The sequence below is a fragment of the Colletotrichum scovillei genome (assembly GCF_011075155.1).
Source record: "Colletotrichum scovillei strain TJNH1 chromosome Unknown Contig00012, whole genome shotgun sequence".
Lineage (NCBI taxonomy): Eukaryota > Fungi > Ascomycota > Sordariomycetes > Glomerellales > Glomerellaceae > Colletotrichum > Colletotrichum scovillei.
The window spans coordinates 1,140,502-1,167,164 of NW_023336270.1; the positions used below are offsets into that span (position 1 = coordinate 1,140,502).

At 54.9% G+C, this 26,663-nt stretch overlaps 9 protein-coding genes across 9 annotated transcripts; 5 read left to right on the forward strand and 4 right to left on the reverse strand.

The window, feature by feature from the left end:
- Positions 1-465: 465 nt before the first annotated feature.
- Positions 466-942, reverse strand: HER10_EVM0009894 (cytochrome P450; the record flags this gene model as incomplete). The annotated part of the gene is made up of 2 exons (XM_035479366.1): positions 466-634; positions 713-942. The coding sequence occupies 2 exons, from the start codon at positions 940-942 to the stop codon at positions 466-468; spliced, it is 399 nt and encodes a 132-aa protein (XP_035326307.1).
- A 683-nt stretch (positions 943-1,625) lies between these two features.
- HER10_EVM0012687 (cytochrome P450) lies at positions 1,626-2,139 on the reverse strand (the record flags this gene model as incomplete). The annotated part of the gene is made up of 2 exons (XM_035482076.1): positions 1,626-1,659; positions 1,742-2,139. The coding sequence occupies 2 exons, from the start codon at positions 2,137-2,139 to the stop codon at positions 1,626-1,628; spliced, it is 432 nt and encodes a 143-aa protein (XP_035326383.1).
- Positions 2,140-3,590: 1,451 nt separating this feature from the next.
- HER10_EVM0013430 (cytochrome b5-like Heme/Steroid binding domain-containing protein) lies at positions 3,591-7,232 on the forward strand (the record flags this gene model as incomplete). Its single annotated transcript, XM_035482787.1, has 3 exons — positions 3,591-4,415; positions 4,467-7,067; positions 7,110-7,232. 3 exons carry the CDS (start codon positions 3,591-3,593, stop codon positions 7,230-7,232), a joined length of 3,549 nt encoding a protein of 1,182 aa, XP_035326404.1.
- Positions 7,233-7,560: 328 nt separating this feature from the next.
- On the reverse strand, positions 7,561-8,841 carry HER10_EVM0004306 (uncharacterized protein). Its single transcript, XM_035473955.1, has one exon. The coding sequence runs from the start codon at positions 8,732-8,734 to the stop codon at positions 7,568-7,570; it is 1,167 nt and encodes a 388-aa protein (XP_035326147.1). The 5' UTR covers positions 8,735-8,841; the 3' UTR covers positions 7,561-7,567.
- Positions 8,842-9,340: 499 nt separating this feature from the next.
- Positions 9,341-11,921, forward strand: HER10_EVM0007723 (L-serine ammonia-lyase). The gene has a single exon (XM_035477269.1). It carries the CDS (start codon positions 9,513-9,515, stop codon positions 11,709-11,711), a length of 2,199 nt encoding a protein of 732 aa, XP_035326240.1. The 5' UTR covers positions 9,341-9,512; the 3' UTR covers positions 11,712-11,921.
- A 2,035-nt stretch (positions 11,922-13,956) lies between these two features.
- Positions 13,957-15,737, forward strand: HER10_EVM0000597 (D-lactonohydrolase; the record flags this gene model as incomplete). Its single annotated transcript, XM_035470371.1, has 8 exons — positions 13,957-14,153; positions 14,237-14,391; positions 14,520-14,713; positions 14,783-14,890; positions 14,965-15,174; positions 15,258-15,354; positions 15,449-15,512; positions 15,549-15,737. Exons 1-8 carry the CDS (start codon positions 13,965-13,967, stop codon positions 15,735-15,737), a joined length of 1,206 nt encoding a protein of 401 aa, XP_035326026.1. The 5' UTR covers positions 13,957-13,964.
- A 150-nt stretch (positions 15,738-15,887) lies between these two features.
- On the reverse strand, positions 15,888-19,401 carry HER10_EVM0008331 (fungal specific transcription factor domain-containing protein). The gene is made up of 9 exons (XM_035477858.1): positions 18,696-19,401; positions 18,229-18,625; positions 17,944-18,172; positions 17,854-17,885; positions 17,522-17,800; positions 17,268-17,463; positions 16,401-17,219; positions 16,183-16,340; positions 15,888-16,128 (listed from the first exon to the last, which is right to left on the reverse strand). The coding sequence occupies exons 1-9, from the start codon at positions 18,791-18,793 to the stop codon at positions 16,039-16,041; spliced, it is 2,298 nt and encodes a 765-aa protein (XP_035326259.1). The 5' UTR covers positions 18,794-19,401; the 3' UTR covers positions 15,888-16,038.
- Positions 19,402-20,274: 873 nt separating this feature from the next.
- On the forward strand, positions 20,275-21,433 carry HER10_EVM0013087 (uncharacterized protein). The gene is made up of 2 exons (XM_035482456.1): positions 20,275-20,788; positions 20,862-21,433. Exons 1-2 carry the CDS (start codon positions 20,411-20,413, stop codon positions 21,363-21,365), a joined length of 882 nt encoding a protein of 293 aa, XP_035326392.1. The 5' UTR covers positions 20,275-20,410; the 3' UTR covers positions 21,366-21,433.
- A 1,076-nt stretch (positions 21,434-22,509) lies between these two features.
- HER10_EVM0001722 (uncharacterized protein) lies at positions 22,510-26,226 on the forward strand (the record flags this gene model as incomplete). Its single annotated transcript, XM_035471461.1, has 3 exons — positions 22,510-22,523; positions 22,582-25,366; positions 25,429-26,226. The coding sequence occupies 3 exons, from the start codon at positions 22,510-22,512 to the stop codon at positions 26,071-26,073; spliced, it is 3,444 nt and encodes a 1,147-aa protein (XP_035326062.1). The 3' UTR covers positions 26,074-26,226.
- Between the last annotated feature and the right edge of the window lie 437 nt (positions 26,227-26,663).

Consider the following 26,663-nt stretch of genomic DNA (forward strand, 5'->3'; position numbering starts at 1 on the left):
CATCCCTCGTCTCTTCATCGACGCGCTTAAGGAGAGTATGAGCGTTAATACTGACTCGTGGTGCTCTTCAACCTAAACAGCGGCGAAAATAGAGAAGCAGGTCTGCATACCATGGCATCGGTCTCCTCTTCTGGTAAGGGCGTGGGGTTCAGCGCCTATTTCGGGCCAAGGTTTTGGGAATGAGCTTCATTAGACGACTTTGTAGATGAATCAAGTCAATCTTAATCGTACAATGATGACATATTTCTATTCTGAAAACGACTTAGTTTGACCCTCAAGATTGCGAAAACGTTAAAACGACGAACAAACACATGGGCCGGTGCTGTAGGGTATGCGGCTTGATCACATCACATTGTGTTTTCCAGAAGAAGAAAGCATAGAAAGTTCATTTCATATCATAGACTAGCTTGATTATGGCTACAAGGTCTTCATGAACAACCGTTTTTAATTTTCACAGATTGAGCCTTACATGGCCTTTTCATGTTTGCGAGGCGCCAACTTGACCCAGAGAGGGTGCTTATCCCAAATGCCATAGCTTTTTTGGTCCAACCAGTCAAAATTAGGTTCAGCCAGTTCAAGGTCAAAATTGTACAGTAGACTGGCAATAATAAGCCTCATCTCGGGGTACGCAAGGCTGCGCGCAAGATTAGTCAACGGCTTCATACTGGAACCTGGGATGAGGAAAGAAATCAGAGAAGAGGATGGAACTCACTTCTTGCCAATACAGTCTCTCGGCCCCGCTGAAAACACCTTGACACAATCCCTCCGATCACCAGCATATTTCGCAGGCAGGTCCTTGCCCTCCAACCATCGCTCAGGCACGAACTCCTCAGGATCAACAAAGTTATCCGGATGATGCGCAATCGCGTATAGTGGGATGTCTACGCGCGTACCGGCTGGAACATAGCGGCCGCAGACGACACGACCTCCCGGAGGGACCATCCGCGGCATCGGCGTCGGCGCAGGCGGGTACACCCGCATGGCCTCCTCGATACACGCGTTGAGGTAGGGCAGCTTCCGCAATCGAGTAAAAGTCAAGTCCTCCTGCGAATCTTCAACGGCGGCGTCAAGCTCGGCCCGCAACGTGGCCATCTTGGACGGGTGCGTGAGAAGCAAATAAGTCAGAGCCGACGTGGCGGCTGTGGTGGTCTCAGTGCCGCCAATCATGAAAGTCGCAGCGTTGGAGTACATCTCAGCGCGCGAGATGCCTGGCTTCTTCTCACTGCCGCTATTCTGCATGATCATGGACCAGATGTCGCTGCCAGAGTCGTCACCGCGGTCCAAGCGCTTGTCGACACGATCCGTCGAGAAGCGGTTGTGTCGGGCGCGGCGCTCGCCGCTGCCGCCCCAGATGAGTTTCAGGAGCATGGGTCCTAAAGGTGAGTGCCAACCCATCATGGTCATGCCGAGCGTGACTGTCTTGATGGTTGAGTAGGTATCGCGAACCCACTGGCGCGCCGACTGGTCGCTCTCGAGCATGCCAAGCGGCTCGCCGTACATGAGATCGCCCATGATGTCAAAGGCGAGGTAGCTCAACCATTGCATGAGGTCGACACGACCATCACCATAGGCAGAAGAAGCAGAAGCTGAAGCAGGCTCCACGTTCTCATCGGCCAGCTTGTCCATCAAGTTGCGCACATGGCCCTGTACGAGACTCTCCTGCTTGAGCACGGCACGATCGGAAAAGGCGTGCGAGAATAGACGCCGCTGCCGCTGATGGTCGGCATCGTTCTCAGCCCGCACGATGCCCTTCTCGGGGGCCGCCATGTCCGGCCCCAGTCCGACATAGTCCTTTGGCATATCGCCACCTCCGCCCGCCTTGGCGTAGATGTCGTGCCAGGCATCAGGATGGCTGTAGCTCAGCTCATTTGGGCCAATGCGCACAACGTGGCCGTACTGTTTGTGGAGGAGCAGAGGCCAGCTGTGGTTGGTACCGTCGGCGCGGTGCCAGAGCCATGGGATGGTAGTGATGCGCGCGAGTAAGGGGCCCGGGTATCCCGCCAGGGGGTGAAGAGTCAGGTAGTAGATGGTGCGTAGGACGAAAAGTCCGAGAATGGCCGGGCCGAGAGTCCAGAGGAGTCTCTGAAGGACCGACAGGTTGATTAGGTGAGCGGTGAAGGGGATGATGTCGAGGAACATGGCGAGCTCGAGTTGTTGTTACTGAGCGGGGAGTTCTAGACCGAAGTTCCGAGGGACGTGCTGGATCAACTTGTTTTCTCTTTATTGCTTTTTGACTTTCCTTCGTTCCGGATCGTACAAGTAGTAGTGGCTTTTCTCCGAATCTCCGGAATAGAGGACTGATCTGACGAGAAATAATCAAGACTCAAGAGAGGTCGTCGTCACTGTCCGAGTCCAGACCTCTTCAACAATGAGGGGTGACAATGACAACTGAAGCTGATATGGCCTGGGTTGTTAGTAAGACCACAGCAAGGTGGAAAGCGAGTATCCCAAAAAGGATTTCCCCAACGGGCAACTCATATAATTGACAGACTCAACCCCGAAGCCGAAAGTGTACTGGGTGTCGTTATTTTCGCATTCGCAACGTCCGAGGGTCCCGAAGCAAGGGGCAGGGCAGGGCAGAGGCGTTTTGACGTAGCCGTGTGCCTGAAGGGCCGACAGCTCGCAGCTCAGAGCTGGACGGGGAGGCTCGGTATGAGTTCCGCTGGCAAGTAGCTAGGTTCTTCTGAACTTCTGAAGTCGATCAAGAGAGCAGCGAGAGCTTTGAACGGCTGGAAGCTTTCTCGCATAATTTCCCATATGACGGAATCGGACATTATCACAGGAGAATAATTTTCCTAGGTTCAAACTCTATCATCTTTAATGTTGGCGAAAAGGTTGCGCCAAGGCCCAAGATGCCCCGTCATCCTGCGCTTGGACGAGCGTGTATTCGTATTTCTAGAGAACCATATTTGACTCAATCAGGCACCGAATACCCGGTCGTGCACGGTGTGTAATCATCCTCGCTACCCAAAGTGGCTAGTATAGATGGCATGATCGGACGGTTGTCAACCACACCGTCGGGGCACTGCCGAACAACAAAATGTTCTGCTTTGCACTGCCGATCCATCATGCCGTATGTCTGCCTTGCTTGGGTCTGGGTCATTACTACGAAATGCCGTCTCTTGGATAAACGCCGGTTCGGTATGTGGAGGCGGAGGGAGATATCATCTGATTACGAAATACTTTCGGAATTAGAGCCAGGTTGTGAAGATACCTTTGAGGTTATTTCCGAGTTGAGGCCATGGATTGTATGCCGCAAGCTTCCAAGCGCTGTTGCCCAGAATAGGCAATACGTAACAAGATCGAGGGAGAATCTCTCTCTCTCTCTCACTTTCTGTTGCGGTGCTCTCGGCATGTATTTACATATATTTACTCACTTGCCTATTCTGATCATTCAGGAGGATCGACCGAACCAACAATTTTGAATTATATGCTTAATGAATCACGAAGTCCACGTATTTTGCCTCACATTTGGTGATCACTGATCTGGAACCAGTGACTTCGCCTTTCTCTTCGTCTTTGTTGTAACAACATTACCTAACTTACATATTACATTGTTCATTAATACTTCTTTCATCAAGTCACTTAACATGTCTGTTTATCAAAGACCCTCAACGCCACTCTCGGCTCCCACTTCGCCCATACAAATTTCTTTTCAGAACAAATCACAACAAAATGTAATCAAGTCCAAGAGCTCTTCAATCTTTCTCAACGTGCCCCAAGCATTCTCAACTGGAGGCATCATCACGCCGCCGGAAACTCCGGCAACAAAACAACAGCACGCCACAAACGACTCGTACGCCACCTTAATCAACTGCCCCATCTCCAAAGCCAGCTTCCTCCTCGCCCAGGCCTCCCTGGCAACGGCGCTGGCCGGACGTACGTCATCGTCGACAGAATTCAAGTTCCGGGACCCCGAGGCCTTCGGAGCGGAGGCGGGGACGGAGACACGAACACGAACACTCCGTTTCGGCACGGGCCTCGATGGGTGCTTTACCAGCACCAGGGGCTTCCTTGGAAGCCAAGCAATGCCCCCAACCAACGTCATCAACCCTAGTATTCGTAATTCTTCAAGGAGCTTGGGCCAAATCCAGCGCTTGCCTGCGTCCTTGAAGGCGTGGGAGGTGGTTCATGGAAACTTGCCGCGCTTGCTTCGAGCACGGCGAGTACGTCATGCTGTTGACGGCCTGCGCGAGCGCGGCCTGTCTGCAGATGGCAGAGACGCGTGGGATGACTTGGAACAGCGTCATTTGGCGCGAGCGGCACTCGTGTTGAGCGCGCTGGCCCACGCTTACATGTTTGGCGAGGAGCAGGATAAGAGCAAGGAGTGTGAAGGACGATCACAAGTACCGCGCCATGTTCTCGATCCATGGGAGAGAGTTTGCAAGGCCTTGGGGAGAAAGCTCACCGGGCGGGTTAGTACACGAAGTGATATCCCCAACAACTACAGAAGCTAACTTGCACAGGTGCCCGCCGACGACGTCCTCAACAACGCCATGGGGAATGCTGCTTTCAACCTAAGCAGCGCTTACTTTGGCCTCCCAGAGGAGCGTCTCTCCTCAGGTCTCCAAGGCACAATGGAGGGCATCTTTGCGCCCGCCCTCTCAGCCATGGCCCTCGCGCAGAGCGGTGTGCTAGCCGACCACCCAGACCAAGTGACACACTGCCTCGAAAGCCTGGCGGCTACCATTGTTCAATGCGCCAACGTCTTCGAGGCCATGAGTCTCCGTGATGCGGCAAATTTTGACCCCGTCGTCTGGATCAAGACGTACCCAGCAATGGGCCGCGCCGTGACGCCCGGCGAGCTGGGCAACAGCGGCGCCGACACGCCGCTCTTCCATGCGCTTGATGTCTTCATCGGCCGTCAGGATGTCAAGGGCGACTTGACCAAGATGCAGAGCGACCGCAAGGCCACGCTGCCTGCCAACATCCGCGCCTTTCTGGATGCCCTCGGCGACAGAGCAGCGAGCGTGAGAGACTACGTCGCCGCGTGTGCTGCCCGTGCTCCACAGGGTGTGTCCTCAGAAGAGCAGTCGCAATACCGCCATCTCGAGGCGGCGTGGGACGGGCTTCTTCAGATGTACGTCTGGTTCCTCGAGCGGCACCGCGTCAAGGCCATTGGCGTCACGGGCGTGTCGCTGAACACGGGGCGACACTCGACGAGCAGCGGCGTCAAGAGCACCGACCAGTGCAAGCATGCCGGCTCGTCGTCAGCAGAACAAGGGAAGGGAAAGCCAAAGATGCGACCCGAAGCTATGCTCAGCATGCAGATGAAGGCTGGCATGGCGTCGCGACTTGGCGGTCGGCCTCTGTGGCAGGATGCACGTATCCAGTCGCAGACGGCGTACGAGGGCAGCACGGTGGTCGAAGTGAAGTTGGATGCTAAGTTGCCGCTCGAGGCAGGCGATCGAGTGCAGATCTGGCCGCCGAGGAAGAGGAGAATCCTCAACCGGACTACTTCGCAACAGCGGAGGTTGAGGGCCTCTACCCCTCCAGACGATCATGACGCGCCGTCAGATGAAAGCGTCGAAGATGGTGATGGCGATGAAGCTGAACCGAGATTCTACTCCATCGCTCGTGTGGCGAAAGACTCTACTAGAGAGGGAGGCATGACCATCACTTTGACAGTCAGTCAACACTCACCCGAGGGCATCGTCTCCTCGTTTTTGAGCAATGCAGCTCAAGGCACACATTTGCGTCTTCGCCCATGGCCTAGTCTGCGTTTTCGCCAGCCACACGACCTTTCTGTGCCTTTGGTCTTGATCGGCCAAGGTAGCGGCATCGGACCCTTGGTGGGCTTCCTCCACGAGCGGGCGGCATGGGCTCAGCAGCGTCGGGATAGCACCGGCGACGTGGGCGAGCTGCTTCTCGTAATCGCAGCCAAAACACGCCGCCATATCCCCTGCTCACTCAATAGCCTGGAACATCTTACCAGAATCTTGCCGTTGACTATCACCCTGGCTCTCAGTCAGGAGTCACATCACTTCAGGATCCGCGGTGGGATTCGGACTCAGCTTCCCGAGGAAGCACGACGCCTGACGCGCCATTTGGTAGAGCACCGGGACTCCATCCATCATCTCGTCAAGGATGATGGCGGTCACGTCTTCGTCTGTGGTAGCTCCGACTTTGGAGCTACGGTGACAAGCAGTCTCGAGCTAGGCCAACCGCAGCAAGAGGACCAAGGTGTGCACTGCTTCGACGCCAACAACTACACGGATATCCCATCACCTCCCGCCCACTGGGACAGACTCCATCAAGATCTCTTTACCACCGTGAAAAGACCATCTAAGCCACAGTCACCAGCTTACCCTTCTACTACCTCGTCCTCCCTCCCCATCATCACCCCCTCCGAGCTTGCAGCCCACAACTCAATCACCTCAAGCTGGGCCGCCATCGACGGCACAGTCTACGACCTGACGCCCTTCCTCACCATCCACCCAGGCGGCCCAAAGACTCTCCTCGAGTCAGCGGGCACCATCGCCGATGTTCGCTTCGCCGAGACGCACGGCGGACCGCACGCACAAGAAATCAGGGGCTATCTGCAGCAGTACGCCATTGGGCGTCTACCTCCAGCCAAATGTCCCAGAGATCTCAGTACGCTTCAGGTCACGGCCGCGAAACTGACGGATGCGCTGGTGAGGATGCAAAACGCACTTACCAACAATACGGCGTTTGACGCGAGCCGCGGATCTGTGCCCGTTTATGTGTACGAGGATGCCCTGCTTGTATTTGCTGACGGCTTGGACGGCGTGATGGCCATCCTTTCGGACGTCATCACAAATGACGCGACCGGAGACGCCTCAGAGCTGAAAGAAACCGTATCCAAGACACAAACGCTGTTGAGAAAGGCATTTTCCGACCTGAAAGACGGCTGTAAGCGTTACATGCAAGCCGCCGGCTCTAATGGCTCTGACTCCTTGCTCGACGAGAGTGAGGGTTTGATCCAGAGGTTGCACAAGGAGCCTATCAACAAGATCCATGAGGCTATCAACGCTTGTAAGAAGGGTCTGGGTGAGATTGAGTCTCTAGCTTCCGCAGAAGCGAATAGCAGCATCGACATCAGCGATGTCTTGGAGGAGTTCACCACTACTCTCACAAGTCTTGCCCAGAATCTGCTTCGTGTCATCTCCCTGGCCGAGGAAACCGGCACCGCGGATTTGGAGCAACGGACCACCTGCCGTGAGGAGAACATTTACGCAACGCACTCTGCGATGCCTAGCGTTGATCTTTGAGCGTGTAACAGTGCATGCAATAAGCCTTGTTGTTCCTAGCGATTTCTTTTGAGCGTTTCTAGTTACATGTAGATATTTAGAGTCATATAGCCTGTTCTGATCCTTTCAAATCAAAGTTTCATGTTCATCATAAATATGCTCCTCCCCTAGAAACTCATACAGAATGTTGCCACCATCTACGCATGGCTTACTACTTTCTGTCATTTCGGAGATCAAGCCTTGAGACCGGAAGGGTTTACCGATGCGAATGCACACTTCCACACAGAGTCATCGCCTTCATAAAGATACTTACCACGCTACCTACATCAAAAGCTTCCAAGTCTGTCCCCAAAATCTTACAAAGCCCTCCCAACATACCGCCTCTTCCTCTGCCTCCTCGTAACCGGCACCCGCGGCTCATCCGGCCCCAACCCAATCAATCTCCGCCAGTGAAAATGCAGCGGATTCTCCTGACACGGCGGCACCATCTCATACCCAAACGGCGCCGCTTCCAAAAAGTCCAGCGGTCCGGTATCCATCTCCGGCAGATTATTCTGGAACCAGCGCAACGACACATGGAATTTCGAAGGCGGCATCTTGAGCCTCCCGAACAGGTGCAGCGGCTCGAACCACTCCTCAAAGGGGGTCGGGTAGCGCGCGTAGTACGGGTACGCCCAAATCCGAAGCTCCTGGAGGCGCGAGAGTTTGTCGGCGGCGGCTGTCCACGTGTCGACCCATTTGATTCTCTCGGCGATGACTTCGTCTACTTCCCGGTCCATGTATGTCTCGATCGGGGCTCGCCATGTGAAATGAAGTCTCTTGATGCGGGCTAGGGAGGTGGTGGGGGTGGTGTCGAGGAAGCGGGTGAGGGCTTCTGTGTTGATGAAGGAGAAGGTTGTGTCGTTGTAGATGGAGTCGATGGCTTCTTCATGCATACGCTTGCAAGTGAGAAGAGTCGCGAGGAAAGGGCTAAACTCCTTCACAAGAATCTGACGACGTTTATCCTTGGATGTCTCACTCGTTTTCTCCCCCTCATCGCCGTCTCCTAATGAGAATTGCTGGAGTTCTCGTAGAATAGGCGGCTCCTCCTCACACTTCCAATGGTTGCACCACGACGAAACAATACGAAAACGCCAATTCTGAATCGCCTCGCGTTCTTCCTCGGAGCCGGGCCCCACGCCATCTTGCAAAGTCGCCGGATCCGCAGCCGGCGTGTTGAGTACGCGGGAGAGCTCGTCTTCACGGATGTCTTCGGCGCCCAGGTCGGCGATGCACGGGCAGTGAGATAAGGGCGCTAGAGCGGATGCGCTGGATTTATACACATGTTGGATTGGTCCGGCGACTTGCCATAAGTGGCTGTAAATGTTTTGGCGAATCTCGAGAGGGAGAGATGAGAAGAAGGCTGATTGTGGTTGTGGGTGAGGTGCGGATTTGGTCGCGGTCGTTTGAGACTCATGCACGTCTGTGGTCTCAATCTCGGGTGAGTGAGTATCCCCGCCATCATTTTCCAGATTGGCCATCATATGCGATTGCAGAATGAGACGATTTATGAGGCTGAAGTACTCTGGAATAAGATGCAGTGAGTAATATTGCACCCAGGTGAAACTACCCGAATCTGAGGTGAGATGTTGCGTGGCATCAAAAGCGTTGACCACCACCACCACCACCACCACCAACACCCCTCCTCCGATCCTTTGGTGAGGGGCCTCCCCGAACAGGCTTAACGTGGCTTACGACATTGCACTCATCCAATAACGATAAGGCTGGTCCTGAATACGGGTGTCTATTGCATGAAGTTTCCTCTGATCCAACCAACAACTCATTGGAAATACCTACAGATGCAACCATCTCACTTGTTGTATCTTTGCGATGAACGACAATGTCGGCAGTTTCAGCGAGAGAGACAACAAGGTTTTCCGCGAGTAGACAAGAACATCACCAAACCATTACGTTAACCCTGATGCCCCTCGGTGGAGTTTACAAATCTACGGCAAATGATTGGTCAATGCGACCATCTGTTTGTGTGTCTTACCCCAGACCATCGGGATCCGGCTGCCAGGGATGATGAGTGGCAGCACGCAGCACCGCCAGCACCGCCAGCATTCTTTTTGTATCTGTGCTCTGGGCTCTTATCTCTTTCTCAGGGCAACCCCTAGACCGCCTTGTCAAACGCAAAGTTTACAAATTACCCATCATCAAAAGTTGAAAACTTCTTCTCCTGCTCCTCTTCTCTTCTTATACGTACGACAAGCTCAAGAAAGTCATTCAACTGACCGGCGTTGCTCCGTTCCAGCAACAGCCATGAGCAGCCGTCCTATCCAGCGGCTCGCCCAGCTGCGTGGGGCATCGTCATCGGCTCGACGCGCTTCAACGCGGCTCGCCGGCCCCAACTACACCACTCTCTCGGCCAACAACCCGACAACTCGGCACCAGATCCGACACACTGGGAGAAGCCCAGCAGCAGCAACAGCAACAGGAGTATTCATAGGTCTTCGGTCGACGAGGCTATTCGGAACTACAGCCCAGCGCCGCAATGAACCCGCATCCGGATCCGCAGCAGAAGACGAGGAAGATGCGGGAAGCTACAGCGAGGCGGACCACGAGCACGCCGTCATCTCGACGTTTGATCTCTTCTCCATCGGCATCGGCCCTTCGTCGTCTCACACCGTAGGCCCCATGCGCGCCGGCAACATCTTTGTCGCCGATCTAGCGGAAGCCAATCTCCTACACAAGGTCAATAAGATCCGCGTCTCCATCTACGGCAGTCTGGCGCTGACAGGCGAGGGCCACATGACGCCGTCGGCCCTGCTTCTCGGCCTCGAGAGCGCCGATGTGGAGACTGTCGACACGGCGTACGTGCCGGAGCGCTTCACCGAGATCAAGGCGAGCAAGAAGCTCTTCTTGGGCCAGGGTCTCTCGGATGGCAAGGGCAAGGAGGTCGCATTTGACTATGAGCGGGATTTCGTCTGGGAATGGGGTCGCAAGTTGCCTATGCACAGTAACGGCATGCGGTTCACCGTGTTTGATGACGAGGGTTACGTCTTGGCGACCAACGACATGTTTAGCGTCGGCGGAGGGTTCGTCGTCAACGGTGCCCTGTCTATCAACCCGGACGCATCACCAGCTTCATCTTCGTCCATGACGCAGGTGGAAAGCCCGGACGGCGAGACTGCCGGAAGGCATCCGGCCGATTTGGCGGAGAACATGTTCTACAAGGAGATCCGCCGCTCCGATGCCGCGGGAGACCGTCGGACGGGTGCCGAGGTGAAACCCCTCGACGAAGCAAAGGAAGACCCGATGCTGCTCGAGGGCGCGCAAGGAGACGTGCTCTCCCCCATCGCTTCGACAACCGGAAACGGCGTCGACGAACACGAAGGATCCGAGGGCTCTACCAACGAGCCGTCTGGCCCCCGGTACCCCTTCCGCGACGCCACCAGCTTGCTCGCCCTCTGCCGCAAGCACAACCTCACCATCGCCCAGCTCGTGTACGAGAACGAAAAGAGCCACGGGTACACGGACGAGGAGATCTACCACAAGCTCTTCAAGATCTGGCAGGTCATGGACACGAGCATCCTCGAGAGCGTCCAGGCACCGCTCGACACCAAGCTCCCCGGCTCCCTCAAGCTCCATCGCCGCGCGCCCGCCCTCTACCGGAGGCTGACCCGAGGCCTCTACTCCACGGCCGGCCACACCTCCCCCAACCCCTTGGACAAGGCCACCGGCGAGAAGGCCTCCCTCCCCGGCTTCTCCTCCGCGTCCACCCCGGCAACAATCTCCAAATCCAACGTCCCCGGCTTCAGCGTAGGCCGCCGCCAACCGCCGCGGATCCTAGGCTCCCTAGACCACCCCATCACCCCCTCCCCCTCGCGCCGCACAACCTTTCCCACCATGGACTACCTCACAGTCTACGCCATCGCCGTCAACGAAACAAACGCAGCCGGAGGGCGCATCGTCACGGCCCCCACAAACGGCGCAGCGGGCATCATCCCCGCCGTCCTCAAATACACCATCGAATTCATCTCCGACGACCCGGAGCGCGACATCCCGACCTTCCTCCTCACCGCCGCAGCCATCGGCATGCTCTACAAGCGCGGCGCCACAATCTCCGCCGCGGAAGGAGGATGCATGGCCGAAGTAGGCGTCGCGTGCTCCATGGCGGCGGGCGCGTTCGCGGCGTGCATGGGCGCCAGCCCCGAGGCCATCGAGCAGGCGGCCGAGATTGGCATCGAGCACAACCTCGGTCTGACGTGCGATCCGATCGGCGGGCTGGTGCAGGCGCCGTGTATCGAGCGGAATGCGCTGGGCGCGATCAAGGCGATTTCGAGCGCGAATCTGGCGTTGAGCAGCGAGACGGGGACGCAGAAGGTCAGGCTTGACGACGCGATTCGGGCGATGCGGTTGACGGCCAAGGGGATGCGGAATGAGTTCAAGGAGACGAGCTTGAGTGGTTTGGCGACGAGCGTGCCGTTTAATATCCCTGTCAGTGTGCCTGACTGCTAGGCGGGGGATTTGCTTTTATGAGTCTCAGTACGGGTCGTCTTTGATTTGTTTGATATGATGATAGACTTGGGAATAGATTTACGGCCTTTCGGTGGAAGAGAAGCATCAAAGGGGGTTCAGGCTTGAACCACTACCATTCCTTGATTTGCGGGTTTGTGTCTTCATGAGGGAAACTGGAGTCGTCCAATCTAAGAAAACAAAAATAGAGGGATCGTGGTCAATCAAATTGAGGTGGTATCTGACACCGGCATGCTGAGTCTGGGCATGAGCTGCGAATGCCTTCTAGGATATTTGGGAGTTCCTCTCTGAAGAAGCTCCGAGTCTCCGAGACCCACACATCGCGAGTCCTCCACAGCAAATACCTCAACGGGTCAGACCAGCGACTCGCAAATGCTGCAGATTTCAACCTACCCCTGCAAGAAACATCCAGCCAAGAATCCAAGATCCTGAATAACCTGCTGAACAACGATAACGGAGATGAGAACTGACAAGAGCCATTCCCATCATGCTGGCAACTCCGCCAAGCTGTCATCAAGACCGGAGACGCTGACGATCCTCCTGCAGATGGATCTTGAGCTCTCTGGCGTCGCCAACCGTCCAACGAATCACACGGCAACTTGGCCGAGCGGTCTAAGGCGCCAGACTCAAGTTTCCCATCAAATGGTAACTTCCCCATAAGCGGGGCGTATTCTGGTCTCGAAAGAGGCGTGAGTTCGAATCTCACAGTTGTCACTCGCTACCTTTTGCCATTGTCCGCAAAGTCTTAGATCACCAGGGACGAAACTTTTGTTCTCCTTTTTCTCACAGCTGGATGGCATATCACGCTGTCAAAGAGAGGTTCAGGTGTGGCTGGCGAACTTGTTGTGGTGTATCACCGTGTTATTTCCTCTCCCCAAATACCCGGCATGGCCTCTTGAACAACGGGGGTTAATTGACTCAAGTATCCCTATAGCCACCCAAACCCATGGTTCGTGAGGGGAACTTCCTCCAAAGGATTCGACCTTCTTTCTGCATGCTTCATAGAATGACGATTGACAAGTATCCTTCCCGTCCTACCCGCTTTTCCGGTCTTCTCCCCGCGCGACGGACACACATCGCAACGACGTAAACTCTTTTCCGACTCATGGGTTCGTTCCATCATGCAAACAGGGGTCTCTGGCCACACCCACCCACCAGGGCCCCCAAAAGCCAAACTCAATGGGGAGACAAAGAAACAAACTTGGGGCTACCGCCAGGCTACTCAAAGTGTAGTCTCCGATTGATTGTGCTCTAGAAATATCGTGAGCTGTAGCCATTTTTAAGCTTAAACAGTTGTCCTTAATCTCTACTTAGATCCAAATAGACTACTGATCACGACTGCCGGTGAGTCAATCAAAGATCATTGGGAACCGAACCGGCCTCCGAGCCGGAGCTCGGGAATGGCGTCTCGCCCGGACCTTCGTGTCTACGGATATCCCCTCCCCTCCCCTGCCAAGTATTGAACCCATCGTCAATGACTGGAGCTCTGGCGTCATCTCCGCCTTTTGAAGTACCGGATCATGGATGGTATGGTAGCAACATCGAAGAGCAGTAGATCATCGAAGCCAGGCCAGCCCAGGTCCGTCTCCCGCCCGGCTTTTGGAGCTTCTGGGTTTCGTTGTCTCTTCCCCGCACCCCGCACCGCACCCCGGGTTCTTTACCGTGCAGTGGTTGCATCCTTCACCTCGATGTTTTGTTTCTCATCTGCTATCTTACTCGGGAATCCGTGTGCCATCCCGGGATAGCATGCATCCTGCTGTCTCTGAGCCGGGGTTGAGATATGAGACAGATGCTTCGAGTACGACTCAGGCATCGCAAGGTGGACAATGTGGAGGAGGAGGAGGACAACTGCCGTTAATTCCCTCGGACAACCCGGGTAATCTCCGCCGAACAGGACAGTCCGCTCTGCCCAGACTTTTTTGGAGTCTACACACGCAGTGGTCTCCTGGGATCAACATGAACAAGGGCCCAAGATGCAAGCAAGCTAACCACCAATTCCACGCCTTTTTTATCCCTCATACTACCATACCCTGCTCTTGGTATCCGTACCTTTACGTACATTTCATATTGCTAGGTATCCGTACGCCTCAGATCCGCGCCATCGGTGAAGACTAGACTCGAGGACGCGGAGAAGTAGAGACCATGGACTTGGCGCCGGGGTATAAATCAATCCTCACCTGCAACACCATCCCACCATTGACCACCTGGTCGTCGTCGCTCCAGAATACCTCCGTCATGGCCTCCTCCTTCTCCATCGCCGCCAGCCTCGCCGGCGCAGCGAGTCTGCTCCTTTCTTCTTCGGGAGTGCACGCCCAGGTTGCGGCGGCACAGAGGGCGCTCCCCGACAAGGCGCAGATTATCGACCAAAAGAGCTTCAATGTCTTGGAGGTCGTCCCGCCTCCGTTAGAATTCAATGCTTCTTCGGTATGTCACCCGGAAGTCACTTTATTATGCGTGATGAACATCACTGAGGGAGGATCCGAGTCATTGACATCATTTTTTGTTAGGTATTCCTCTGGCCGGGCGTCACGCATGAATCTCTCACGGAGAAACCATTCCACATTTACGACCCGGAATTCTACGACATTATCGGTAGCGACCCGTCACTGACTCTCATCGCAACCTCGGAGACGGATCCCATCTTTCACGAGGCGGTAGTATGGTGTGTCAGATCCCTCCTTTCCCATCGCTCACTCATACGCCCTCTCACTCACGTACTCACTCACTCACTCACTCACCACTCTGCCGCCCTGACCTGTGAGTAACAACAAGCTAACAAAACCGCCAAAGGTACCCCCCAACAGAAGAAGTCTTCTTCGTCCAAAACGCCGGACCCCCCGCAGCAGGAACCGGCCTCAACAAGTCCTCCATCGTCCAAAAGATCCGCCTCGCCGACGCAGAGGCTCTTCGCAACGGGTCCCTGGGCACCAAGGAGGTCACCGTCACCACCGTCCCCTCGAACCCGCAGGTCATCAACCCCAATGGTAAGGACTCATCGTACTCTCTCTTTGCGCGATATCAGCTGAAGACTGATCTCAACTAACACAACGCAGGTGGGACAAATTACAAAGGCCAAATCATCTTCGCCGGTGAAGGCCAAGGCGACCGCGTGCCCTCGGCGCTGTACCTCATGAACCCGGTGGAACCCTACAACACCACAAGTTCGTCCAAACCTCCCCTCCAACTTCTTTTCCCACCTCAATCTGAAAAGCTAACCATCCACCTCAACCTTCAGTCCTCGTGAACAACTACTTTGGCCGCCAATTCAACTCCCTCAACGACGTCGTCGTCTCCCGCCGCAACGGCGACATCTACTTCACAGACACCCAGTACGGCTACTGGCAACACTTCCGCCCCGCGCCGGGCCTCCCGAACCAGGTGTACCGCCTCAACCCCACCACGGGAGCCTTGACTGTCGTCACGGATGAGTTTGTGTCGCCGAACGGTACGTTCATCTACTTGGGTTCCCTGAGCCCGGATCAATGTGTGAGGTAGTCACGAGAAAGCTGACTTGGTAAAACTACCTAGGCATCACCCTCTCTCCGGACGGCACATACGCCTACGTAACAGACACGGGCATCTCCCAAGGCCAATTCGGCACAAACTTTACAAAGCCAGCCACAGTGTACGGGCCCATCTTCCGTCCCTCCCTTCTTCCCCCCCTCCCCTCCCCTCTGCTTGACCCTCACGCATTAGACGCCACCTAACACCCACCACAGCTACCGCTTCGAAGTAAAAGAAGACGGCACATTTGAAAACCGCAAAATCTTCGCCCACACGTCCGCCCGCCTCCCGGACGGCGTCCACTGCGACTCCAAGGGCAACGTCTACGCGGGCTGCAACGACGGCGTCCACGTCTGGAACCCGTCCGGCAAGCTCATCGGTAAGATCTACACGGGCACCACGGCGGCGAATTTCCAGTTCGCGGGCGACGGGAGGATGGTTATCACGGGGCAGACGAAGCTGTTTTACGCCACGTTTGCAGCGTCGGGTGCTGCGTTGACGTGAGGTGGGCGGTGGTGATGATGGATGTTCGGGATGAGAGTGGTCGTGATACCTTGAACCTAATCAGGTATTAATGCATACAGCTAATTGGATACAAATCTTCAATCCGAACAACCCGGGTCTAGTAACCCGACGACATTTCGGATCAGCTTTCTGCGTTAAATTCATTTCTCATACATCATCTAATATATATAGTACGCATCGTCCTCTGTGCCCGGCATGGAGTCTGCATTGATACCACGGCGGCAACACAAACACCCGTTCAACCTGGTTGAGCAGGATCCCGTCTTCCCTCGTATACTTCCTACCCGTTGAGCGAGTCTGTAAAGCTCTTCAGCCACGGCAAGTCGATCGTGTCGACGTTTGGATCTTGGACCTTGGTATCCCAGACACTCTGCAAAGGTTGTTAGCACCATTCACGTACGTCGTCTTCACAAATTGAACGAACCCAGTCCAAGGTCATGGCCGTGTCCACTCCCGTCATAGGAATGGGAATGGACTCTGACGAACTCGCGCTTGGCATGAACCCCCACCGAGCAGATCCATCTTGTTCCATCCATGCCGGTTCCACGGATTGCTGAGGCATGTACCCAGGTATAACGGGATCTATGCATGTTCAAAGTTAGCTGGGGGGTACGTGAACACGATGTCCATGGAGGCACCCACTGCATGCGAGTTGATAAGACGGGCGCAATCCCATGTCGGAACCAAGCACTCCGTCCGAGCTAACGGTCTCTGGAGTGCTCTCGTAATGGTCTCCAGTCGACAAGCTAAGCATACGAGACAAAATCTTGAAAGCCCGAACGGCTTCACTGGAATCCTTCCGGTTGGACTTCCAGATATCTCTAGACGCCTGAAGAATGGAAAGGAGAGGCTCCTTGTCAATGTGTATCCCAGTCGTGTTGCGACCTTCAGGGCGTAGAAGGTGAGACAACTCCAGGCAGAGCATCATATCCGCAAGGAGAAAGTCGTGAGTGCTCAGGCTGGAGACGAACCAGCGCTCGCGTGATAGGCGACCTCCAGGCTTATACTCCTCGTTGACGTTGAACTGAATTTCCAAAATTTTGGTGGCCGCATTGATGCAGGCGAACCTGGAGTGCGCGAATCGGATATCCTTGCGTCCAAGCGTGAAGTACCGGCGGTGAAGGACGATACGGGCCTTTAGGTACATGAGCTCTATCCAGAGTCGTTGCATGATCAAATCGACAGTGTCTTCGACGGAAAGAGTGAATGATCGATCTCGTAAGACAGGAGGGATTTCTTCATGAGCCCGTTCCAGCCGCTCATCCAAGCGTAGGACCTCTCCGTAGTCGGGACTGCTGCGACTTGCCATGCGCGAGACAATATCGCTAAATACCACCACAAGTCTGGATTTCACAATCGTGTACATCACTGGCGTCCGCTCGACCTCGGTCATCGGACGCTCAGGGGGTAGCTTGACTGTAGCCTCGTCAAAATCCCTGTCGTGGAGATTGCGAGGTAGACCTGCTTACATTAGATTTTTAGAAACCATATGGAGAAGAAAGATCAAACCTGTGTCAAAATATTGAGACTGCACGTTAGACGGAAGTCCGAATTGGAAGGCTATGAGCACGTCGATCTCGGTTACGATTGTCCAGAGGCGCTTGCGCATCTCGCCTTCAAAGACTGACATGCCCTTGAAATGGCTTGGGTCTCTGTGCATTCCTGAATGCATTGCCAAGCGAACGATGATGGACATGAGGATTGCCTATTTTGCGTCAGTTCTGCGGGAATTCGTCCTCAGAGTGGAGAACCTCATGGCATACCGTGCTCTGCTGTGCATCGGCTAGTCGGAGATACTCTGATCCAAAGTACAGCATCATCGTTTCGACCTTGTACTTCCCAGGGGTCGTGTAGTTGTCTAGGGCTAGACACCGCGCACAGTGACTACGGAAAATGTCGGCAACGTACGTTGCCGGTCCCAAGTCGCCCGGGACCGCTTCGTCTGCCCTTAGACAGAAGAAGGCCGCATGGTTGATCATGGCGAACAAGAGTGCAAGCCAAGTTAAGGAGAATTGACTTTGGTCTTCCCAAAATTCATGAAACTAGGATATGTAAGCGTCTACGCAATAGTTGAGTGTGATCCGTCAACCCTTACCTCCTTCCAGAAAGTAGGCACATGGAACATGCCTACGCGGGGGATACTGAGTCAGTAAAATACGCATACAGTCGAACTTTCAAGACGTACACCAAGCAGGTTCTTTTCCCTCAAAAAATCGTTCAATCAACCTAGTCGTGATGTCCCTTGGCGGCAACAGTGCCATGAGAGTAGTCATGTTGGCCGTTGGGAATGCCCCTGAAAGAAGAAACGGCACGGTAGGTTTCGAGGCAGCATTGCTGGCGGGTATGTCTTCAGGCTCTTCGGCGTCACATACTACATATTTCTTGGTTTTGAAATGCGTAGTGAGCCTGGTGATCTTGAGAGAAATCAGTACAAACTTGGCTTGGCTCCTTAATGCTTTTCCAAACTCACGTCGTCGAGAATGGCTTCCCAGTTGGCAGCATCCACATACCGCACCCTGTCCACCATCGGGCCCGCAGTCGTCGGCTCCGTGATTCCCATCAGGCTGGGGGTTTCCGTCCCGCTGGAAGGCTGTTTGGCGCTGACGCTAGACGCGCTAGATTCCGAGATCGGGTTTCGCGACATCTCGACCTCTCGACTCCGCATTTGGCCCAGCTCCTCGGTCAGACGGTGCAGCTTGGCTTGCAAAGCCGCCATTTCGGCAGACTGCGGTGTCTGATGGCGGAGGGCGGCATGTTCAGAGCTCGCACCAGGCCCTCCTCTGATCAGATATGGCACGATCACGCAGGAGCTCGCAAGGCCCCGCTTCTCGCACTGGTCGCAAGGATCTCCGCGGTTGCACTTGCGCCTGAGAAACACGCGAGGCTGTCAGATGCAGTCCAAGGCTGTTCAGGTTGTCCGTCCATGGGCAAACTCACTTCTTCTCGCGACATATGGTGCAAGAGTACCTGACGCGGCTGCGCTTCTTGGAACCCTCGTAATCGGTCGGGTCAGTGCCCGTCGCCTCGGTAGCCATTGGAGGGTATCCGTAAATTGGATCCTTTCGACATCCGAGCTTGGTGTAGCTGACTCGTTATTCTGTGGCTTACGACTGCGAAAGTGGAATTCGGCATCAAATCTTCCAAAAACCAAACTCGGCTGGGCGTAAGGCGGGAAAAGTCGACTGGTTCATTGACGAAAGTCAATCTTTTGATCAATCACGTTTCCAGGCGATTGCCGCCAACGACGACTCCCCAATGGACATGCACGCTGGGGTCCTGTCATGTTAACGTAAGCAGGCCTGACCATACGGCGTTCGCTATCAGGCTCGATGGAGACGATGCAAAGGCCCAGAAGCAACTAACATTTAATTAGCGACAAATCCATCTGCCATGCATAATGGATACAAACACAAGCCCTGGTCTGTCGACGACTTGCCAAATCATGGCGAAAGAGGCCACAATAGACCTTGGCAAAATTGCCGTTCCATCCTCCAGGTCGCACGCCTAATCAGAGGGTTGCAGCGTTGCTATTCCTCAAATTTTCAAGAAGCAAAAAACGTCGCTAAAGCCACCTTGATAATCTGCAAATGGCAGACAGCAACCTAGGTATTGGACATCATGTCGAGACAAGGTCGTCCTGGCCGATATCGAGTTGATGGACCCAAGTCAAGGTCGCCAGAATATCTGGAGCATGGAGGGGGGCGGATGGTCTTTATATAAAGATGTCCCGGGTGAATTCGATGGCCACACGTCTATTTAAACTGTGTATTCCATTCCCTCGGGACCGGAACATGTCCAGAAGAAGGTGAACCGTCTGACGGCATGCACGTCTGGTGTAACCACGTTGGCGTGTACGCGAGCTTGTTGACTGGTCAAGGGGCGACTTCCGGAGTTAGAAGGCCGGAGTTGTGGTTTCTGGCGCAAGATGATGGCAGATTAAGCCGGTCGGCCAGCTCGACAAGGGTCCTTGGCATGCAAGCGGTGGCATTCTCATGCTGTTGGAGCTAACTTCCAACAACATCAGTCTGTGACCACGCACTGCTAATTGGATGGTTTGGATGGACTGACCCGCCTGTTGGCTGGCTTGTCGAATATGTGAACCTCGATGCTGCAAGGGGGGACACGGATCCTGTGAAACAAATGGAGAAATTTTGCTTGGTTTTGAACCTCGTTGGCGCACTGCATTGCTGTGACCCAATTGATATCTTCGTTCAAGAGCAAGCCGGCACGGTGAGGGCGACTCAACTCGCTGTATGGCGCACGTACCACCCTCGGTGAGGGTGCCTGCCGGCCACCTACCTAGCATTTCAAGCTTTCGTGGCTCTTTCCGCGGGGTAGGCACGGATACCTACGGAATATTATGTATTAGGCAGGAAGATCCGGCTCTACCCCCACTTCCTTGCACAGCGAGGTACCCGCTTCTACGTGGATACCCAGCTTGATTCGTCCAATAAGACGCTGCCACTCAAAATGACGTACAGAGGAAGGAGGCAACCACCAACGCAATCCTCCGCCAAAAGTCACCGTTATCGTCGCATCGCGGGCACACCATTCTCAACTCAAAACCGACGACCGTGACGACTTCCACTTTGACTGCCGGTGTGTCCCAGTTTCTCGAGTACGACGGGCAGCGAAGGCCGTATATCGCACAAATGTCCGATTCACAGCGCTCCGCGTGGTCATCCCGCGCCGACCTTCTCCTACGACCCGTCGAGCGTCCGGTGGGGTACCTGAAGCGCGCCAGTATCGCGGCCTGGTTTCCCATCCGCGGCATCTGGTACTTTTTGCGAAACAAGGAATTCTACCCGCTATTCCTTAGCCGCCTTCTACCACTGTCCATTATATCATTTCTCGTTTACTTTATCCTCTTTACATTTGCCTTCCTCCCACAGTTTGCACTTCTGGCCATCTTCCACGGATGGGGCGCCTGGGTCAATGCGGTGGTTCTTGTGCTCGGAGAGGGTCTCGTGGTGATCCAGGGTCTCTTTGAGGGATTCTTCGTTGACGAGTGTCGAGTAGATGTCTTTGATGTAAGTGGAATCTGTCGTAGTCTTTGATCATTGATGTTTTCTTCGGTTTTATGGTACTAATCGTTTCCTCAAGGCCACCCTGATCAAAGAGTCGCAGACGGAACTCGTGGCCCCCCACAGGATCCTCTTCCCCGATGCCCCCACCGCGGTCAAGATGCTCGGCAAGCCGACGACCCCTGCCGCCTTCACCCCATGGTCTATGATCCAGATCATCGAGCTGATAGTTTTCTTGCCCCTCAACTTTGTCCCGGTCGTTGGCACCCCTGCTTTCATCATCATCACGGGTACGAGACTAGGCAAGCTGGCGCACTACAGATGGTTTCACTTGCGAGGATTGAGCAAGAAGGAAGCCAAGAACGAAATTCGTGCGAGGACGTGGGAATACGTATGGTTTGGCACGGTTGCGATGATTCTGGAGCTGATTCCTGTACTGTCTTTCTTCTTCTTGTTGACTACTTCGGCTGGGGCCGGGCTCTGGGCGGCGCGGATTGAAGATGAGAAGAAGAAGCGAGCTGTGGACGCTCTCATCGGGGAGCCCCTACCGCCCCCGCCCCCCTACGAGGATGATCCGGTTTAGGAACATGGTTAGAAGGATTTTGAGCACCAAATATATTTTGTGATCAGTCGAGCTAGCAAGCAGCCAGGGAAGTGAATACCTTAAATTCACTGATGAAGTCCTCTGATCTATTACCGTTTCGGCATGCCTCCATCACGCCAGACATGGGCACCATCATCACCTCGTACACTCGTTCCTTATGCCTTAGAAAGTATCTTCTTGAGCCCGTTCTACTTCCATTTTGCACCCAACGTACCTTCCCTTGACCCCAGCTTGCCGTGAAATGATGGCGTGATCATCTGCCATACATAAGGTACTTCCCGTCTCGTGGCCTGACGTGGAAGGTGCTCTCTTGCCCAAGTTGCTGTACCGCAGGATACCGCGTTTCGAGGGAAGGTAGGCATCCGAACGGCCTCGTGCTCCTGCCCCCAACCTACCTAAGCTCCTTCTTTTCTCCCTTCTAGAATCTCATGGCAATATTTCATATGGGTGAGCGAGTACGTACTGGATTTCAAGGTACAATGCCTGGATCCCGGGAAGAACATCAGGAAGGAGCCGGCCCAGTGCCTCGGAACATGGACCACTTGAAGGTGCGCATACCAGAGCAACGGTTGGGTCTACGACGACTTTTGCTGGGCTGCATCTCTCCGTATACTATTTGAACATATGATAGGTAGGAGAGCAAGCGGTTGTTTTGAGAGCACGTTTTGATGTTGACCGCATGGGAACCGGGGCCTTCTCAGTGAAGCAAGACAGGTATTACTCCTCGAGATGCTACCGACACCTTCCTTCCTCTGTTGAAAAGTACATCGTACGTTGGGTTGCGTCATCGGCCACAGCTGGTTCCAGGACTTTCAAAGGAGGAAAGAGAGGACTATGACTTCCTTCCCACGACCCAGCTTTACAGAATTTCCTCCCGTTCTTCCCCGTCCTACTTAATCCCCCAAGGACCCCTCCATCTCTGCTCTCTTCTTCCTCTCCTCTTCATCCTCTCTCTCATCTCTTTCGCCCCGTTCCTTTTCCCTCTGCGTTGTCATTGTCTGTCTTGTTCGCGTCGTTCTTTGCGTATTCAATCCGATCAGCGTATCCTACGTATTCTACGTGTTCTTCCTACACCTAGATCCGGCACCTCCAATTGCCCAAGATGCGGGCTTCCCTCTTTGCCATGGCGGCCATGGTGTAAGTTTTCTTTTTCTCTCCATTCTCAGTCGAGTTTGAAGCTGACAATCCATCTCAGTGCTGGCACTTATGCCCAGCCAACCTGTCCGGCGGCGGCGACCACCACGGTCTTCATCACGGTTGACTCCAACAACGACCCTAGTCCCTCGGTCGTCGTCCAGACTGTCACTGCGACCGTTCCGTTCTCTGCCCCTTCCCCTTGGTCTCCTGCCCAGTCTGGTTCTCCTGGTCTTCCGGCCACTCTCACTGTCACCATTGACAGCTACGATCCCCCTCCTGGAGGATCTCAGTTCACCGGCCCCAAGCCTTGGGAGTCTTCCCCTGCTACAGGCGCTCCTGCCACTGTTGTTACTGCCACTGTCTACTCTCCTGGTTCTGGCGACCCCAATGGTGGTTCCCCTGGTTCCCCTGGTTCTCCCGTATCCTCTGGTAACTCCGGCCCTGGTGGTCAAGGAACCGTAACTGTTACGCTTCCTGGCCCTCCTGGCTTTCCTTGGAACCCTTCTCAGTCTGCTACCACCGACTGCCCGTTTGCCACTGGTGACCCCAATGGCTCGGGCGGCAACACTGCGGGTGTCACTGTGATCACCACGACGCTGTACAGGACAGACGCCAATCCAGGTCAAGCTACACCTGCCGTCGACTCTGTTGTTGCAACCTTTACAGTCACATTCCCACAGCCTGCCGCAACTGGGTCTGTTCCTGGCTCTGCTGCAACCGACGGTGCTGTCGATCCTGCGTCTGGCGAGCTGTTCACTTACACCCTTACTGCACCGGCTGCCACTGGGCCTGCCGTCACCAACGCTCCTTCTGGCCCCGACAACGGCAATGGGGGATCTGTCACAGACTTCACTACCACCCTCTACCGGACTCGTCCTGACTCTGGTCAAGGAACGCCTGTCGTCGACACCCTTGTCACCTGCTTCACTGTCACTTTCCCTTCTGCAACCGGCACTGGACCAGTCACTGGAGTCCCTGCAGCATCAACTCCCGCTCCTGGAAGCCCTGGCAGCGGCGGCTCTGTTGGCACCACGACTCGCTACATTCCCACCATGGTTCCTGGTCCAGATGGTTCCTTGAGCTACTCCATCCAAACTATTGTGTCGACTTACACAATTCCCACTCCCGGCTCTCCCTCAACAGGAGGCTCAGGTGTCACAACTGTCTATGTTCCTGCCAGCCCTGCTGGCGCCACCACCGTGGTCGTCCCTGCCAATCCCGCGGGCGGTTCAGCCGGAGGGCCCTCAACTGTTGTCACCACGACTCTGTACGCTTCTCAACCAACCATTGGCAATGGAAACCAACCTACTGATCCTTCGGACCCGGGCAACATTGTCGTGTTCACCTTGACAGTTCCTCAGTCTCCTGCCGGGGGTGCCTCAACTTACACCACGATCCTTCCAAGCATCCCGGGAGATGATGGTTCTGCTGGCCCAAGCTCTGTCTCAGTTTCCACTGCTACGATTGTCCTGACGTTGCCAACGCCTCCTACAAACCCCGGAGATACCACCCCTCCCACAATCCCCGGCGGCTACGGTGACCCTGTACTCCCTGGTGCATCTGGAAATCCTTCGACTGGTGTTCCCGGCTCAGGCACTCCTGGCTCTGGCGCCCCTGGTTCTGGCACTCCTGGATCTGGCACTCCTGGTTCTGGCACTCCAGGCTCTGGTGCTCCAGGCTCTGGCACTCCTGGCTCTGGTGCTCCTGGCTCTGGTGCTCCTGGCTCTGGTGCTCCAGGCTCTGGCACTCCTAGATCTAGCACTCCTGGCTCAGGTGCTCCTGGCTCAGGTGCTTCTGGCTCTGGCGCTCCTGGCATTCCAGTCACAATCACAGTTCCCGCAGGTGGTGTCAGCCCTACGGACCCCAACGGTCTTCCTGGTGGTGGAGTTCCCATTACGCTCACCATCCCGGCAGGCGGCGCCTCCCCTACGGATACAAATGGCCTCCCCGGTGGTGGGATCCCCATTACACTCACGGTCCCCGCAGGCGGTGTTTACCCGACAGATACAAATGGCCTTCCCGGCGGCTACACTGATCCGGCTCAGACTGGCGTCCCCCCCTTTGGTGGTCTGCCTGGACCACAGATCACTGTCACTGTTGCTCAAGTAGCCCCCGATGGAGGCGTCTCAACCACTGTTGCTGGCGTGCCAACTTCAGTCATTGGTAGCTACTCTGTCCCTGTCGACCCTGCAACTGCTCCTGTCGGTTCTCAGAACTCGCCTACTGTCATCACTCTCTGGCCCGCACCATCGACGGTTGACAATGCTCTTCCTGGCGCCGCAACCTCGACTTCATGCACCAGCTCCGAGTCTACCACATCCACGACTGTGCTAACCACCAGTTTCATCAACGTCGTCGCCGATGAGACCACCACGTACACGTTCCCTTACGAGTCTCTCGTCACAAAGGTCGATACGATTGTCGCATCTGCCTCGGACGTAGCTGTCACTGGCGGCGCTGTCACTGGTGGCGTTGTCACTAGCGGTGCTGCTGGCTCTGCCGTTGTCTCTACCATCATTGGCGTTTCCACCATTCTCGGAGTCTCTACCATTGCTGGTGTCTCCACGGTCGGTGGCCCCGCCGTAACCGCGTCCACGGCCGAAGCTCCTGCTGTCACCGTCTCTCCTGCCGTCACTCCCGCTGTCTCTACTTGGCAGAGTGTCGTCGTTCAGAGCTCTGTTGTCCAGATTTTCACCACCGGAGTCTTCACCTCTCTTGTTCAGCCTGGCGGGGTTCAGAGACGTTACGTCAACACAACTGCAACATTCAGCACACCCACACTTACGCCTGTTGCGACACCCATCTGCACCGGCACCACAGAGGTTGGCAACCAGGTCCTCGATGTAAGTTGATCTGTTACTACTATCTCATCTTTCCATTCATTTGCTGATTGCTTTCCACGCAGTTTGATGATGTCTCGTCTGGCCCGCTTTTCAACCCTTACCACCGGTTCTGGTTCTCCAAGGGCTTCCTTGTTGGTCCTCCTCCGCTGATGCCCTTCCTGCCCTCCTCTGGCGGTCGTCTTGTGGAGTTTGTGCCCCCCATTCTTTCAAACACCTCTTCAGATGACGTCTCCGGCGACACTGCGCAGATCGGCATGGGAAAGCTGGCGTCTTCTCCTTGCTTCCAATTTGACTTCTTCGGCATGAACCTGGGTTGCCACTCCGACTCTGCGGTTCCCAGCCAGCTTTGTGTCTTTACTTTCACTGGATACAGATGGGATGCGACCAACGCCACCGAGACAGAAGCTGTCAGCCAGAAGGCTTGGGTCAACGCTTGCAACCAGTCTTCGGGCTGCCCACTTACGCCTTTCTCAGCTGTCGACTTCTCCGATCTCAGCTCCATCCTGATCACTCTGCAGGTCGATGGCAAGCCTCAGGTTTGGTGGTCTGATGACATCCGCGTCGGCTGGAGCAACAATGATTGCGCGACCGCCAATTGCCGACAGCAGTTCCAGCCCGAGAATATCCAGCTCCACGCAGGTCCTTTCTTCTACTGGACCAGTTCCGGGCTGAGAGTTTTGTCTTCGTCTAGAATCAACCGGGGTTGAGTGTACAGGAACACATGATGATTACAGGAATGATTGCAATGATGGTGGATTGAGAACTGTTGTGTTGCTACACGATTTGATCCGAATTTCTTGGGCGGCTCATTGCGAGCCGGGATGTGTGCTGAAATGACCATGGGAGAAAGGACCACCTACACCTATGTATGCTATTGCTAGTATTCTACATGAATGGTTTTTGGAGGTCCTATAATATTGTTCCAGTTTTATCTCGCTTCCTTGTGTTGATTGATATGCAGTGGAGTGAGTCTGTCAGCGTGCTACAACGTGTGAACTTGGAGTAGTGACGTGCAACATGAAGGAGCACTTGCAACGCCATTACTGTAATTTACAGGGCGACGTCACTACAGGTTCTCAAACACGACAAAGTCTAAGAATTTCTTGAGGCTGTACTGACAGGCAAGTAGGGTAGGGTATCGATTGAACATGTACCAAGGAAGCGGAGGGCTGGGAATGCACGTCCGGTCTGGAAGGCTGAAGCATGGGCTGACGGACAACCCGGCGAGATCACCAGTATGTCGGTCTTCAGTGCAGTATACCGCCATCGCGGATGAGACGAACATCAACTGAAAGCT

What these genes read in the sequence shown, in the direction of transcription:
- HER10_EVM0004306 (XM_035473955.1), bottom strand. Translation starts at nt 8,734, where the DNA reads ATGATGGCCAATCTGGAAAATGATGGCGGGGATACTCACTCACCCGAG.
- HER10_EVM0007723 (XM_035477269.1), top strand. Translation starts at nt 9,513, where the DNA reads ATGAGCAGCCGTCCTATCCAGCGGCTCGCCCAGCTGCGTGGGGCATCG.
- HER10_EVM0008331 (XM_035477858.1), bottom strand. Translation starts at nt 18,793, where the DNA reads ATGGCTACCGAGGCGACGGGCACTGACCCGACCGATTACGAGGGTTCC. An exon ending in TGCCTACTTTCTGGAAGGAG is followed by an intron (nt 17,801 to 17,853) that starts GTAAGGGTTGAC and finishes TACATATCCTAG; the next exon opens with TTTCATGAATTTTGGGAAGA. An exon ending in GTCTTATCAACTCGCATGCA is followed by an intron (nt 16,341 to 16,400) that starts GTGGGTGCCTCC and finishes GAACATGCATAG; the next exon opens with ATCCCGTTATACCTGGGTAC.
- HER10_EVM0013087 (XM_035482456.1), top strand. Translation starts at nt 20,411, where the DNA reads ATGTCCGATTCACAGCGCTCCGCGTGGTCATCCCGCGCCGACCTTCTC. An exon ending in GTCGAGTAGATGTCTTTGAT is followed by an intron (nt 20,789 to 20,861) that starts GTAAGTGGAATC and finishes CGTTTCCTCAAG; the next exon opens with GCCACCCTGATCAAAGAGTC.